The sequence below is a fragment of the Leptonychotes weddellii genome, chromosome 8, assembly GCF_054177405.1.
Source record: "Leptonychotes weddellii isolate Sample4059 chromosome 8, ASM5417740v2, whole genome shotgun sequence".
NCBI classification, from domain to species: domain Eukaryota; kingdom Metazoa; phylum Chordata; class Mammalia; order Carnivora; family Phocidae; genus Leptonychotes; species Leptonychotes weddellii.
The window spans coordinates 117,628,730-117,645,634 of record NC_138376.1 but is presented as its reverse complement, the minus strand read 5'-3'; the positions used below and the strand labels follow the sequence as shown (position 1 = coordinate 117,645,634).

At 39.3% G+C, this 16,905-nt stretch overlaps 1 protein-coding gene across 2 annotated transcripts in view; it reads left to right on the top strand.

The window, feature by feature from the left end:
• SYNE1 (spectrin repeat containing nuclear envelope protein 1) overlaps positions 1-16,905 on the top strand; it is a 429,147-nt gene that overhangs the window by 344,918 nt on the left and 67,324 nt on the right. For both annotated transcript variants that reach the window (XM_081829165.1, XM_081829163.1), the window contains 8 exons: positions 111-293; positions 877-1,023; positions 3,396-3,550; positions 3,964-4,111; positions 6,110-6,204; positions 9,349-9,583; positions 11,332-11,526; positions 15,038-15,163. In XM_081829165.1, the coding sequence (XP_081685291.1) occupies positions 111-293; positions 877-1,023; positions 3,396-3,550; positions 3,964-4,111; positions 6,110-6,204; positions 9,349-9,583; positions 11,332-11,526; positions 15,038-15,163 (1,284 nt within the window). The remainder of the gene's footprint in view (positions 1-110; positions 294-876; positions 1,024-3,395; positions 3,551-3,963; positions 4,112-6,109; positions 6,205-9,348; positions 9,584-11,331; positions 11,527-15,037; positions 15,164-16,905) is intronic.

The window sequence follows — 16,905 nt, the reverse complement described above, 5'->3', positions numbered from 1 at the left end:
TGATAAGTAAGAATTGAGTGTTCCCAGATGTGTGGTCCTTTGCTGATTATCAGTTTAAGGAGTACACTTACCACGGTGTTTCATAATAGGCATATTTTCATCATCTATAGGATCTCCTCAAAGGACTGGGGACAGTGAAGGATTCCCTTTTTGTTCTCCATGAGCTGGGAGAGCAGCTCAAGCAACAAGTGGATGCTTCGGCAGCATCAGCCATTCAATCTGATCAGCTGTCTTTGAGTCAGCACCTATGTGCCCTAGAGCAGGCTCTCTGCAAGCAGCAGACTATGTTACAGGTATGTTACAGAGCTCATATTCGGTAGGTGTTATAAATTGGCTTTCTATAACATCTGAGCCTAAACACAGGAAAAGAAAATTTTTTCATCATTGAGACAACACCTCTTTCAAGACCAAGGAATTAAAAAGTAAATGAACTTGGAAGTTCCAATGAGGACAAGGGAAGGTGGGAGTCTTACACTATTCTTTGCAATGTGATTTTGCCCCTAAAGCAATGCTTCCTTCTGTGGTACTGAGTAAAATACATTCGACTAATAAGTACCAAATGGCTTTAGTGTTGACATTCATGTTTATAGAACAAGTTTTTGCCAAGAATCAGAATCTTTTTCTGTTTGGTAGTATATTTTAAAAATGACTTTAATTGGTCAATTAATACATGGTTTCTAGGAGTAATTCTAAGTTTTCAAAAAATTACATGAATGAAGAGAAGAAAGGTTAAATCATGTAGCCTTGTTTCTTTAGTTATGGCATCTTGAGGATGGCAATTTGACGCAAGAATATGAAAAATAATTTCAATATCCAATTGCCCTTTCATTAGATATCTAAATACCTATTTTCTTTTGTGGGGAAAAAAAAAAAAAGGCTGGAGTTCTTGACTATGAAACCTTTACCAAGACCTTGGAAGCGTTGGAAGCCTGGGTAGTAGAAGCTGAAGAAATATTACAAGGGCAGGACCCTAGCCACTCGTCTGACCTTTCAACCATCCAGGAAAGGATGGAAGAACTTAAGGTAAGTACATTCCAGTCCTAGGCCTAAATCTGGTAGCATTTGTCCTCAAAATCTTAAGGAATACTCACAACTCCTGACACAAGCCTGCTTTTTATTTTGAACTTCCAAAGAAACCCTTGCCAGCTCTGTTTTGCTGCAATGTGCACACACTGATTTCACACCCCGGATGGGAGCCGGCCAGGGGCAGTCCTAGGATTCCAGCTCGCTCCTTCTTCCCACCTCTCGTCCCTTCCCCTGCCCAGTGGGTCACCTCCTCCTTCGGAGCCCTTGAGCCTCCCGTCTCCCTCTCTACCCTCATCCACTCCTAGGCAAGCCGCCTATGTCTCAGACCCCGGCAACAGCCTCCATGGCCCTCTGTGCATCCACCCCAACCCCTCCAACCCACAGCTGCCAGAATGATCTTTTGCTTTTAAAGGGTTTTACTTACAGGGCGCCTGGGTGGCTCAGTCGGTTAAGCGGCTGCCTTCGGCTCAGGTCATGATCCTGGAGTCCTGGGATCGAGCCCTGCGTCGGGCTCCCTGCTCAGTGGGGAGTCTGCTTCTCCCTCTCTCTCTGCCTGCCTCTCTGCCTACTTGTGCTCTCTATCTGTCAAATAAATAAATAAATAAATCTTTAAAAAAAAAAAAAGGTTTTACTTACTTATTAACTGTTTTAAACATTCAGTAAATAAAATGATAGCAATAGACATGCCAGTTTCATCATATTATTCCTCTGCTTCAGACCCTTCACAGGTTCCTCAGGGTGCTGTCAGGGTGAAGCCCAGTGTGGATTCTCATGCCCAGTGGACCTGGCTTCCATCTTCCTAAGGGTCTTATCTTCACCACTGTTCATCTCAGTGTCCATCACAGTGCTTTCCTAGCATCTGTTCGTATAATGTCACCTCTTTCTGGAATTCATTTTTTGTCCCCACCAACTCCCTTGCTACCAAAAGGAATGAACTTTTGTTCATTTTATTCAGTGTCACTCTCTCTTTTTTTTTTTTAATTTTTTATTTATTTGCGAGAGAGAGAATGAGAGACAGAGAGCATGAGAGGGAGGAGGGTCAGAGGGAGAAGCAGACTCCCCGCCGAGCAGGGAGCCCGATGTGGGACTCAATCCCGGGACTCCAGGATCATGACCCGAGCCGAAGGCAGTCGCTTAACCAACTGAGCCACCCAGGCGCCCTCAGTGTCACTCTCTTAAGAAAGCTTCCCCTTTTGTTCATGGTCAGGCTGCCCGTGACACACTTTCATAGCATGCTATTTTTTTTTCTTCAGAATTTTTTACATACCATTTAATTACGTTCATGTGATTAGGTGACTGCTATTGTGGAATGGTACTGCTGGAATAGTATCTCACTGTCTGGAAGCCCCATGAGAAGGACCACTGCCTGTCAGTTTTGCTCACAGCTGGTATCTATCCATGAAAATTCTGCCATCCGCCAAGGCTGTTGTTATGCTTTTGACTTCAACAGTTGGAAAGATTTATTCTGTCTTTATGGTAATGGGCCTATTTCAGAGCATGCAGAGAGAAAACACACACAGCCAAAGGTGTCCTGCCATTTTTCTCTTCCTATAGCCAGTTTCCCAGATGGAGTTACAATACCCACAGGAAAACCAGAAGAGACAGCTTTGTCCTGTGTTTAAAGGGAAGGAGGAACTCTGAAAGCTTTGTCAACTGAGTCTCACCACTTTGGGATTGGGGCCAAGGACCTAAAACTGAAGCTGCTAGGATAATATGTGGTGACATCAAAGCTCGAAAGGGATCACATTCATCTAGCAAGCACTCAATGGCCCTTGTTTACCCAACTCTACCACTTACTAGCTGGGTGGCCATAAACAATTCACTTACCATTTCTGAGCCTCTTTTTTCTCTTCATAAAGTCGGAATAGTCATGGTACTTACCTTAGGGGATTGTTTTGCAAATAAAATGAGTTATGACCTGTAAAGCTCTTATACTACTATTTGGTTCATTATAAGTGCTCAAGAAACATTAGCTATTACTATTACAATGGTTACCATTATAAATATTCTTACTGGTATTAGATAATAAAGGAGCAGATTAGCATAGACAATATAAAGGGTAGGAAATAAGCCTTTTCAGTCATCAGCATAATTTTCATCCATCAGCAAGTACGTAATTCACGGAAACTGCTAAACGTTCAGTGGAAGCCAGTGAGGAGCTGTGGCAGTGGAAGTAACAGCAGGGGAATGGGTTAGGAGACACAGCTCTTCTTTATTTGCAGCTCTGGAGATGACAAGTCAGTGACCTAGAAATGCAGGGGAGACCAAAGACCTACTTCTTCCTGAAATCAGAAGGTCACTGTGCAGTTTGAAAGAACTCTGCCTTTTCTGACCATAGTGCTAAACTGGCTTTTAAATCTTCCTTCCAGGGCCAGATGCTAAAATTCAGCAGCATGGCGCCTGACCTAGACCGTCTGAATGAGCTTGGATATAGGCTACCGCTGAATGATAAAGAAATCAAAAGGATGCAGAACCTGAACCGACACTGGTCTCTGATCTCCTCTCAGACCACAGAAAGATTCAGGTAGAGTAACCAAGAGATGTTTGGGTGATATAAGTGCATGGTTTGTGCATATTTATAAATTCCAAGTCTTTCTGGTGATACTCAAAAAATTTGAACTAGAAGTGGCGAACTCAGATTGTGAAATGGTTTCCCATGCTTGATGTACGAAATACTGTTTTAACAAAAAAGAAAAAAAAAACTCTTTTTCATAAGAATATATTAAAGGTACATACATAATTTTATCATTTTGAAAACCTACCATTTTAAACTTTTATTCTTTTTTTAAAAATGTACTACCTAACATTGAAAGCTTTGTGGTGGTCAAATTAGAACTGGAGGGAGAGGATATTTATTTAATCTGGTTTTATATGCTGACAATATAAGAACTAACAAACAACAACATAATCATTATTCTTTTTCCTTTGTTTTGTCAGTAAGTTGCAGTCATTTTTGCTGCAACACCAGACTTTCTTGGAAAAATGTGAAACATGGATGGAATTCCTGGTTCAAACGGAACAAAAGTTAGCAGTCGAGATTTCAGGCAACTATCAGCATCTTTTGGAGCAGCAGAGAGCCCATGAGGTAAGTTATGCTGGTAGGTTTTTGGGTAGTAAAACAGTTTTCAGTCTTTGGAAAAGGCTGTACAATGCCATGTGGAGGAGTTCAGGCACTGTATCTTGGGCTGAGTCTGCTCACATGTAGGCATTGTTCTGCCTTCTTTCTTAAGCTTGAATGTGGTCCAGTTCTTTGCTTCCATAGTTGGTTTTAAAAATGTGGCAGGCTTCAATATCCTGCAATGTATACTGCCAGAACTGTGGTAAAAGTCTCCTTATGGAGGGTGTGGGGGGGAATCAGGGGTGTGTGTGGAAGGCATGCAGAAAGTTAGACAATTTTCAAATTGAGTTACATACTACGTTAATATTGCCAAGGCCAGTTGCTTGAGAGATTATGCTTTGATCACAAGTCTTTGATAATGAAAATTGAGTGTTCTATAAAAAAATACCCATATTTTATACTTGGAAATCAAGTTATCAAATATCTCCAAGAGTACCTCTTGATCAAATGGCATTATAATTATTTCTTAAGAAACACCAAAGAGAGAACTAGATACAAAAAGCAAATTAATTAATTTGCTGTTTGTCTCAATTTTGCTGTTCACTGTTATAACCACATTGGCCCACATGTTTCTGAAATATACACAAATGGAGAAATAGTATTTACCTAAAAGCAGAGAAAAGCTTAAAGGAACGTAGAATGAAACTAATTTTAAAGCATTTTGCTTAAATTTTAAAAATAGAGGCTTTATGTATAAGGTATTTTTAAGTCCAGTTTTATCAAGTTGACTGAAGATGGAATTAAAGACAATGAATCAAAACTACATTGAGATACCACTTTATACCTACTATGATGGCTATAGTGAAAAAGACAGCAAGTATTGATGAGGGTATATAGGAATTGAAATCCTCATACATTGCTGGTGGAAATGTAAAATGGTGAAGCTGCTTTGGAAAACAGCTGGGCAGTTCTCAAAATATTAAACAGAGTTACCATATGACCTGGTAGTTCCACTCTTAGCTTTATACACAAGAGAAATTAAAATATTTGTCCACAGAAACTTGTGCAAGAATAGTGTTCATAGCAGTGTTATTTATAATAGCCCAAAATGGGAACAACCCTAAATATCCATCAGCTGATGAACGAATAAATAAAATTGGTGTTATCTGTATAGTGGAATACTACTCAGTAGTAAAAAGGAATGTGGAGATGATGCATCCTGCACATGGATCAACGCTGGAAACATTATGCTAAGTGGAAAGAAACCAGTCACAAAAGACAGTACATTGCATGATTCCATTTACATGAAATGTCCAGAGTAGGCAAATCTGTAGAGACAGAAAATAGGTTAGTGGTTATCTGGTGCTCATGGATTGGGAAGAAATGGAGAGGGATTGCTGAGTGTGGAGTTCTTTTTGGTCTAAAATCGATTGTGGTGATGGTTGCACATGTCTATAACTATACTAAAAGTCAATAAATTATACACCCTATATAGGTGAATTGTAAGGTATCTGAATTATATCTCAATAAAACTGTTTAAAACGTAGCAGAAATAATTTGAAAAACTTTTTGTTGAATTTGTTTGTAATGAAATAATTTTATCAACCAAATTAGATTAAAAAGCAGTGAGTTCAGATAAAAAAAGAAAAGAAAAATGTGGGATTTCTTAAATCTTTTTCAACTTTCTGAAAGGTCTTAAGCTATTCTCTACCTGAAAATAAACAAGAATACAAATTATATGTTAACCAGTGTTATTAGGTGATTTTGAAAGAAGAGAAACATAATTCTACTTTTAGTCACTTAGTTTTTGTAAGCAAAAATTAAACTTTATCTTTAAGTATATCTTAATTGATTGTTGAAAAATACATTCTGGATATACTTCAGGATTTCACACATATCCTGATACGACTGGAAATATTTTTCAAAAAGCCTTGCTAAAACCAGAATTTGGGGGAAGTTACTAGAAAACTGGTCACTAAAATTGGGAACTCTGAAAGTATGTTTTTATGTTTTTTCAAATAATAGTTGTTTCAAGCAGAGATGTTCAGTCGCCAGCAGATTTTGCACTCGATCATTATTGATGGGCAGCGTCTTCTAGAACAAGGTCAAGTTGATGACAGGTAGGATCTTTGATATATTATTATGAAGAAAGGTTTCAGTAAATTAATCATTTTCTTTTTAATGAGCAGATTAGAGGGCATATGTCTAATCTTCCTCAGGCAATTGTACTGCAATGGAGCCTCGGTAATTGGAGGAAAGGCTTGTCTGAATCTCTGAAACTGCTGAGTATTGAATCTTTTTAAAGAACTGTTATTATATTACATGAAGGACATAGAGTAATTGGAAATCACCTAGCCAACCTTCTCCAGACCTCTGCAGGAGACTGGAATTAATGAATAGATCAGAACAACCTGTATTAATGATGTATCAATGGTTTGTAAACAGATGCTTCTACTCCTCTCATACAGTTACAGAAATGCTATTCCTCAAAGGAGCACAGAGATCACTAGATCATCTCTCTTACTTATAGATGAAAACTTGAGGCCCAGAAATGCCAACTGATGTAACCAAGGTCACTCAACTAGCCACAGAATTGTGTATCTGGTTTTTAGTGAGGACCAGCCAGCCAGCTTTCCCACACCGTGGTAATTCCAGGCTTGAAAATGGTTTGCCACCTTAAGTCAGATGACACTCTGACACATTGAAATCCTGCTTCCTCTTCATTTACTTAGCAGATTACCTCTTTATTAAAAACGAAGAGGTAAAATCTAGCTCCTCTTTTGACTTCCTGTATGTGAATTGCCGATTTCGTGCTATATTTACATTTCCTAGAAACAATATCTAGTCTATCCCATCTACCTTATGTAGTGATATTTGGAGTATAAACCTCATTGATACTTACACATTTATATAAGAACATCTTTCCCATATTAAGGACCAGTAACTGTGATTATAATTAACTTAGTATTTTTTTTCCAAAAAAAAAAAAAAAGAACATAAATCACTGTTTTCGTTAAGAGGTTTTTTTTAACGTTTTGAAGCAATTTCAGTTTTAAGAGGATATTTCTTTGGAGGTAACATGAAAGATTTTCATGGTTAAGCTTGGAACGACAAAATGTGATACCGTATTTATTCTATTCCAAAGTAAGCCAAACTTAAACGTGAGCTTTACTGAGAATTTAAGGCCCTCAAAATAAAACAAATTCAAATGCAATTAACTTTTTCTTTGCTTTATCCTCCCTCGGTCAACTCTATAAAAGTATTATAAAAGTTTAAGCCAGTAAGTAAAACAAAATTTAAAATTCCCGTACAAGCTAACATCTATTAAATTGTAAATGTTAACAGTTAAGGAGAAACACCGAAGAGAGGAAAATGGGAGGTTTGGACTGAGGATGCTTCTGAAAATTGCAAGAGAAGAAAAATATTCAGATTAGAGCATGAAGGCCCCAGATTACAAATGTATTGTGTTTTAAAAGTTTGTTTATAAGTTTTGTGTTTTAGGGTTCAAGTTCAGCCATGAGAACCGTGTCATGTGTTAAGTACTTCCGCGAGCTGGCAGGTGGCTCAGGACAGTTGGGCTCTACAGAAAGTGAGGGCGAGGGCTCCAAAGAGACCTTGGATAGTGGCCTGATGGAAAAGCAGTGTGCGGGGCACTTTCTCTGTTGTAGGACATTCTCAAGTCCTGGAGTGAAATGCCTTCAGAGATGATAGATGCTTGTAACTTCTAGGGGAGCTTCATGAGCCTAATTCATCACATTTAATTCTACTGCAATTAGATTATTAACATCAGAATTTCCTTTCAAAAACAGAAGCACCAGTAACACATTTGGTTACAAAACCAAGGTTTAGAGTAGGCCTTCAGATGATAGGACATGTCAACAATATAGGGGTCCACAAGAATAAGTTCAGCTCAGATTTGAAGCCACCCTCAAGAGGAGAGAATAGTGTATCTAGGGAAGAAAAGCAAAACTAACACAATAGAGAAAAAACAATTAATGTTACACTTTAATATTAAAATGTGAATAACACCCTAATTTACAAAGAAACTCATTCTATTTGATACTGGACAAACCAGTTCTAGAGCTACAGATTGAATGTTAAGGAAAACTTCCTAAAAAACTACCAACATTTTTTTTAAAGGTAGAAAACACAGAGGTAGAAAGGACAAACTAAAAGACCTGAGATTATTTAGCCTGAAACTGAGAACACTTAAGTAAAATTTACTATCTCTAAGTATGTGGACAACCTTCAAACAGACAGTGATGACTACATAGTTTTCATTTTTCTAAGAACAAAATGAAGTGGGTTTAAAATGTAAAAGGAATGATTTAGATTAATATGTGGAATAATTCACTAAAGATTAGGGCTGTTTATTGTGAGGGAATATGGAGCTTCTCCGTCTCCCTCTGCTCCTCCATGCCACCCCCCCCACTCGTGATCTCTCTCTCTCAAATAAGTAAATAAAAATCTTTAAAAAATTTTTTTTTAAATAGCATGGTTTTTAAATAAATAAATAAATAAATAAATAAATAAATAAATAACATGGTTTTATTTAAGTGGCTTATGATTCTAGCTGAAATAACCCAGTGTTGTTCATCCAAAGTGGCTTATAATTCTGGCTGAAAACGGAGGTTTATAAAAAAGTTTGGTTCTCATTTTCTTTTTTAAAAAATATTTTATTTATTTTTTTAAATTTTATTTATTTATTTGACACAGATAGAGCACAGGCAGGGGGAGAGGGCAGAGGGAGAAGCAGACTTCCCACTGAGCAGGGAACCCAACACAGGGCTTAATCCCAGAACCCTGGGATCCTGACTTGAGCTGAAGGCAGACACTTAACTGACTGAGCCATCCAGGCTCCCTGGTCCTCATTTTCTCCCTCTCGCTGTAGCACTCACAAGATGCTGTCACCTGCTACATACACTGTTTGGGCCCCTTCCCACTGCATCTGCTACCCTATGCTCTCTCCCCACTTGTGCATTCAGGCAGGGAATAATTAGTGACCTTACAGATAGGCCTTTAACCTGTGCTGAGACATGAAAATACTCACTGTTTGCAGAAACCAGTAGTTATTAATTTTAAAAATTACTTGAAATAGGCCTGATAAAAGATCATGGCATGATATTTGAAAACCTCTGCCCTAAATCACTTCTCAGGGCTCTTTAGGGTCATCGAGTGTATATACATTGTGCGTATACATGACTTACATGTAAATGCATCCAGGGTAACAGTGTTTCCTCCCTGTGTAATTATTTCTGCACCAGGGATGAATTCAACCTGAAATTGACACTTCTCAGCAACCAGTGGCAGGGAGTAATTCGCAGGGCCCAGCAGAGGAGGGGCATCATCGACAGCCAGATTCGCCAGTGGCAGCGATACAGGGAGATGGCAGAGAAGCTTCGTAAATGGTTGGTTGAAGTGTCCTATCTTCCCGTGAGTGCTCTCGGAAGCGTCCCAATACCACTGCAACAGGCAAGGACCCTCTTTGATGAAGTGCAGGTAAGGTGCAAAACACAGGCTTTTTAAACCTCTTCTACATTTCTGCTGTACACCTTACCCTCGCCTCAGTTCTTCACCAGGTTCCTGGAGTGACACTGGAATGAGGACAAATATTGTTCCAAAGTATCAACAGGAACTTAGAATCTGATTGCATTACAAAGTCCGTATTTAATGATAGTCTGGTCAGGCCCAGCCGCTCACAGACCCCGTCCACGGCCCACACCAGTGCCTCCCGGCAGCTCACTAACCTTCAGCATGGAGGGAAAGGCAATGGCCAGGAATGGAGCACTTTGCACTGATTATAACCATGAGCAATTTAAACGTGTAACTTGAGTATTCCAGAAAAGATAAAAGTCTTAGTCCTGTCTGAGCTCTTGGTCCATTCCTGGTTTGGCCCCTTCCTTCCATCTGCCTGGGAACCTGGGCCTCCAGCCCCTTAGGTGGCTCCCTTCTAGTACTCCGATCAGTCGTCCCCAGTATTTCATGTCTCCTCTTGCTTTAGAGGTCATTGTTTGCTGCTTCCTTTCTCCTGGGAGACCTCATCCCCCCATGGCTTCGTCTGCCTCCTACTAGTACAGAAGGGCCAACGTGTTATCTTCCAGTTACATCTACCTCCTGAGCTTTCAAATTATGTATTCAACTGCCTTTATATTTATATTTATATATATATATATGCATCATAGACATAGTATACTCCATGGGTTCCCACGGAGCCTGTAATATCTGGATGAGCCATTCTCTGGCAGTCCCTTGTCCCATGTCCCCTATTCGAGGAAATGTCATTACCAGGTATCTGGTCTGTCAGTTAGGAATTTTAGAGTAACTCTAGAGCTATATTCTTGTTCTCTCCCTCCCCATTTCTAACACACTCCCAGTTTCCATCCACACTGCCACTACCTTAGATGAGGAGCTCTTGATTTCTTACCTACAGAGACGCTAGCTTTCTAACCTATTTCAGTGTATCCAGTATATGCCCTTTTCCATTCCATTTTCTACCCTGCTGCAGAGTGTTTTAATCCAAACACATCACTTCCCTGCTTAATATTCTCCTGTGAATCTCAGTCACTTTCACTATTAAAAAAATACCTGTGCAAGGTGTGATCTTGTATCATCTTCTGCCACTCTTTCACCTGTCTACTGTATGCCAGTCCCTGAAAACTACACCGAGGTCCTGAATTCATCCTACTGATCTCGTATAGTAAATTTGCCCATCTTCATTTGTCTGCGTGGAAGGATTCTTCTCCCTGACTCCTGGCCTTCATCACACTAGGTCCTTCTTCATCTGACTGTATTCATACGTCTTCCAAGACTCATGAAGCCTTTTCCCTTTGAGGAAGCCTGTCTTGCATCCATGTGGGTTAGATATCTGAGCATGGGTCTTTCTTGGAAGTGGGTTATCTGTATGAACTGAGCATCACAAACCTTTTTTTGTGGAAGAAATTAAAAGATCCTAATAAAACTTAAGACAAATGAGACATGTAACAGTGTGTTCCCTGTGTATCAATCTCCTCGAGCAGTTTCTGTATTGCACTGTGATTGTATTTAACTTGGGGACAGAAATTAAGCCTCCCCTGTTGAACTCTCATTCATTTTTACAGTGCTTCATTCACGCCCAAGTACTAGCTCCATAAATGTTGGATAAAGAGGGCATGCAATGTATGAAAGACTGTAGGGTCGCTTAAACACACTTGCAATAGGGACCTGGTGAAGAAAAGAATGAGAAAGTAAAAAGCTACGGTTCCTTTCAGTTCAAAGAAAAAGTGTGCCTGCGTCAACAAGGCAGCTACATCCTCACGGTGGAGGCGGGCAAACAGCTCCTCCTCTCAGCCGACAGTGGGGCTGAGGCCGCCCTGCAGGCCGAGCTCGCGGAAATCCAGGACAAGTGGAAATCAGCCAGCGTGCGTCTGGAGGAGCAGAAGACAAAGCTGGCCTTCTTGCTGAAAGTAAGTTCGGCTCTTTGCTCCTGTAGATGTAATGCAGTTTCAGAAGCCACGTAAGTGGTCCTGCTGCGCCCTCCTGTTGTTAGCTTTCCAGACAAAGCAAAGATCGTTAAGTCATACCCTGCAGTATTTTGATCCCCTGCCCTGTGTCTCATTTAAGACTTTGTCCTGTCTTGCATGACCTGGAGAAGTTTCCCAATTTTCAGCAGTTTGTCTTTCAGAAAAATCTCCCAGCTGAGTAGTTTTAAGTCTAATAAGACTGTCCAAGTGACGAATTCTGATTAATGGTCGGTGCTGAGCCAAGAGCCCTGTGATGATTTTATAAATCCAAACAGGAATGCAAAGAGTAGATTCCACTCCCTGATCTAAGACTCTAAAGTGGTTTTTAAGATTGATATCTCTTATTTTACAGCAGGGAAAAACCTATCCAAGAGGACACTCTTGATTTCATCTTAGTTTATCCAAGCACATTGCTATGAGATAAAATTCAGGAGGTATATTAAGCCTTTTGTTGGATACAGAGAGCATACTAATCACACCGCAAGTTTAGGGAGAGGTAGATTTATCCAGACCCCCCACAAGATACTTTCTCCCTCACTTTCTGTAACCATACGCAATACATAATCGGAAGGCATTGGGTACAGGGCATGGTTTCTGGAGCCAGATATAGCCAAGTTAAAACCATAATAAACCAACTTAACCTGATTAACTCAACCTGTCTGAGGCTCAGTTTCCTCCTCTCTGGAGTAGGCATGATTACCCCTCCTTCAGACGGTATTGTGAGGATTTAATGAAATAATGAAAGTAAACATGTGGCACACATTGAGCATGCAATAAGTGATGGTCATTATCACTGTTGATATTATTTTCATATTCAAAAGTGAACAGAGCTAAATAGGAAAGTTTTATATATGTTGATAATCACCAACACTTCAACAAAGCTGTCTATTAAACTTGGCTTGCCACGTTTGTGGATCACAGATAGTAACTAAAGGTAATGGAACACATTTTGCTTTTATAATGCTTCAAGTATGCACACCCTTTGGGTTTATTCTGTTGAATTTTATTTAATAATATATTACCTTCTGTGTGGGAAACAATCAATCAAAAATGCCACTGAACATTTGTTAAAGAACTATTATTTGCACACAGCACAATTCATCAGTAATACAATATGTCTGATTCTTTTTTTCTTCTTTTTTTGCTTTCAGGAAAGGATTAAAAATGTTGTAACTCATTCTGTAGAGATCATTTTAATCATATATTTTTCTTTATTTGTGATGTGATTTTTGGACTCATTCCCAAGACTTTAATTAGGCGAAATGGCTGAGTCACTGCATTTGCTTTTCTTGCCAGTCTGTTTGTTGGTGTGTAAAACATCCACTTTGATAGATGTTTGCAGACCATGACATTTTGTTATTTCCTTGTAATTCATGTAATAAAAAGACTGGATTATAGCTTTGGAATCTAAGCCACCCTTGGAAAGGGGAATCCTTATTCTTCTCTTGTTAAAGTTTATTTTATTTTAAATCATACACTAGGACCCATTTGCCTAAGAAGGAATTCATGAAGCTAAATTCTAATGTTAATGTCATTTTTCTTTATTTTAGTGTATCTTCACATCACTGCTATAATGCTTATCTAATTTTAGCCCTTGATTTAATGCTCTGAGTAAATATGTCAAAATACAGTGATTCTAATTCTGTGGACTTCATGTTCACCTGCTTCACTATGGTCTCTTAATTTTGTTATGGAAAATAAGAAACCGGCCTTTTCTCTTTTAGATCAATGAACATTCACTGATGGCATGTTGATAGGTTTCAGAGTGTGTGATGATTTCATTGAGAATGCTGTTCAGTTTAGTAAGAGGATCTCACTTTGCTTAGCACTGATGAACTACTTGTAGCCTGGGAACACAGAGATACTTTAACAAAGGGGAATGGGTACAAATCTGACCAAGACAGACAGTTTGTGTTTTTTCTGGTAAATGGAAAGAGGGAATGTGGTTGTGCACCCTAGGAAGTTCCCTGAAGGAATTTAAAAGAGAAATGACAATCTTGGGCCAAATTCTCAGTTCAGTTAGAAACCAAAAGACCTTTTGAGTAGGGAGGCACTTTAGTCAGCACTTCTAACAGAAGACAGTTTTGGTCATGGCACCTGTGGGTTGCTGTGCTAAAAATAAAGCATCAGGAAAGAACACAGAAAGAGCCCAGACAAGAAAAAACTGGTGACAATGGAAGAGATAATGTGAAGGGAAAGGTGGCATGATTTGGCACCAGGTTTATTACTAAAAGCAATTCTAGTTGTCTTTCTTTGGAACCCAGTAATTTTAGTTGTGGGGAGTGGCCACTGAGAAGGGTCACCAGGAAGGTGGGGCGGGGGGGGAGGAATGGGAGGTCATAGGCAAAATTAAGGAGATTTGTTTAGGTGAATTTAATTTGAATTGTCTCTGAGACACTAGACAGGAATTAATTTGTAGCTCTAATGCTATAAAGAATCAAGTCTCCATTATGGATCCTATCATTTTTTTTCTTTTAATTAAAAAAAAATACATGCATCTGATAAAAAAAATTCAGGTAATAATTAAAGTATGTAGAGTGAAAAATGAAATTTCCCCTATACCACCACCAAATCTGTAATCTTCCCCAGGGGTAACCACTGCTACGAGTTTGGTGTATAATCGTCCAAAACAACCACATAATGTATGTTTTCTCTGTCACTCTGTAGAGATCTGCTGGTCTCTACCACCACACTCTCTACCACTTAACTTGCTGTATTCTTCTCCAGAGCACTCATTATATTTGACATACTGGATGTATATTTTTAAAATTTTGCCTCATCTCTCTGCTTCCATTTATTGATTGTTTCAGTTTTTATGTGTTATATACTCAACCCTTTGTGATACACGTTTCAGCACTTTCAAGATGAAGCCCACCCAGTGCCAACCTTTGGTACTTGTGGTTCTACTTCTGTAACAAATCAAATGTATGTACCACATACTGTTCATATAATGAATTGAATCAGAGTCAGGGTTCTATTATTTTTACGCTTCAGCCTGAAAGAGATTCCATATCCTCTTTTTTATCTCTTATAAAGCGTTTGGGGTCATGTAGACACCTTATGGGTGGAGTTAGGAAAGAGGCAGAATAGTGCGATTACCTCTTACCTCTGCAGATTGATCCAGATGCAGATAACATTTTTGAGTACCCATAATATTCTGGGCCTTGTATTTGATGTGTTCACACCATTGCTTCCTCCAGCCCTCCAACAGTTATAGAGTTTGTGTTATGCCCATTTTCATAGGGAAAACTGAGGCATAGCCTATTACCTGCTTAACGTCACATACGTAAGTGTAGAACTCAATCAACTCTTCTGATGCTGCCTACAAATGGATGTGGACTCCCCAGTGAATCTTTAATTGTTTCTCTTGGATTAAGAAGAGTGTTTTTCTTTTGTTCCAGTTTCCTACAAAAAAAAAAAAAAGCCATGAAATTTCTTTCTTCTCCCATTATAGGACTGGGAAAAATGTGAGAATGGAATAGCTGATTCTCTGGAGAAACTACGAACGTTCAAAAAGAAGCTTTCTCAACCTCTCCCAGATCACCACGAAGAGCTGCATGCAGAACAAATGCGTTGCAAGGTAAATGACTGGATTGAGCTTTTAGCCATCACTTACCTCTGTGCTTCTGTTGTCATATTGCCTCTGAAAGCATAATTCAGTCAATCTGCTCCATCTGTGAACATGTAGATGCAAGTTCCTGGATATTGCATTAGGGCAGACAACTTTGGTGAGACTTGGTTGTTGATTTATTGCAGTTGATGAAATTATAGACTAGTTTATGGATTATCTTGAGAAATATAAACACAGCATTAAAAGATATTTAAAAGCTGGGTCAAAAGCAATAAACACAATCTTTTTAAAGCATCTACACTGGAGAGTTGTTCTAGCAGAATAGTCTAGTTCACAGAAAGGAGAGCGAGCCTCGGCAGCCTGGAAATTCTGCAGACAGTGGCCCTTAGGGGAACACCCTGTCCTCCACACTCTTCTGTAAGGAAAACAGGAACTGTAAATAGCTGATCTCAGTTACTGCATGGAGACACACAGTCATTCAGGTACTCAGGGCCCTGACTGCTTAAAGATCACGATCAACACCTCAAATCGCAGTTGGAAGCAAATCAGGAGCTAATACAGACCACTCCCTGCATTATGAGCTTGCTGAGACCAGTGTGATTTAGGGGCTGTAGGATATGTTCCATTCATACCTATATAGTCAAGTGAAGTATTTGGATAACAATTCTCTGCTGAGCAAGATGCAGATCTAGTCAAAACTACCTTTACAAATGCTTTTCCTCCCCCAAATAATACATGTCCTTGTGTTTCCCAGTCATTTGCAAATCACTGCCCTAGGGTAATGCTGTAAAACTTCACAGATACTGGGGCGCCTGGGTGGCTTAGTCAGTGAAACCTCTGACTCTTGGTTTTCTGCCCACGTCATGATCTCGTAAGTTGTGAGGTCAGGCCCCACGCTCAATGCTCAGCCGAGAGTCTGCTTGAAGATTCTCTCCCTCTGCCCCTCCCCCACTCTCTCTCTTTCTTTCTAAAATAAATAAATAAATCTTTTAAAAAAAAAACTTCACACATACTTAAATGATTTGGATTTTAATCAGAAGTTCTCTGCTTCACACTGGCTAAGAAGTCATAAGCATTAAAGAAAAAATCATTTTTTAAAGAAGTCTTGAAATCACAAAAAGCCTGGATTTAAGAATTTTTCTTCAGTATCAAAATTTAAGGATATCCTTTGAAACTCGAAAGAGACAGATTTATGGGGCACCTGGGTGGCTCAGTCAAGTTAAGCGTCTGCCTTCAGCTCAGGTCATGATCCCAGGGTCCTGGGGTCGAGTCCCACATCAGGCTTCCTGCTCAGTGGGGAGTCTGCTTCTCCCCCTCCCACTCCCACTGCTTGTGCTCGCGCTCTCTCTCTGTCAAATAAATAAATAAAATCTTTAAAAAAAAGGCAGATTTAGGAAAAATAAAAGGTAATATACATTACATCATGGATGGCAAATGAGGAAAATATTATCTTGAGATGTAAATTCAGAAGCATGCAAAGATTAAAAAGTTTGTTTTAAATCTGTGATGTTAAATTTCTAACAAGTGATTAAAGAAAACTGTGATAAACAGAAATGGGCATTTATTGGGCCACTCTTATGTGGCAGTGACTACACAGCGTTATCTCAGTTGACATAAACACAAGCTCACGAGAGGACAGTCTATTATTTCCCTTTTACAGATGTGAAAACTGAGGCTTCTAGAAGTTTAATAACATTTCCGAGTTTGTAAATATCAAGGCTGCCTGAATCCAGAGGCTGTATTTTTTTTTT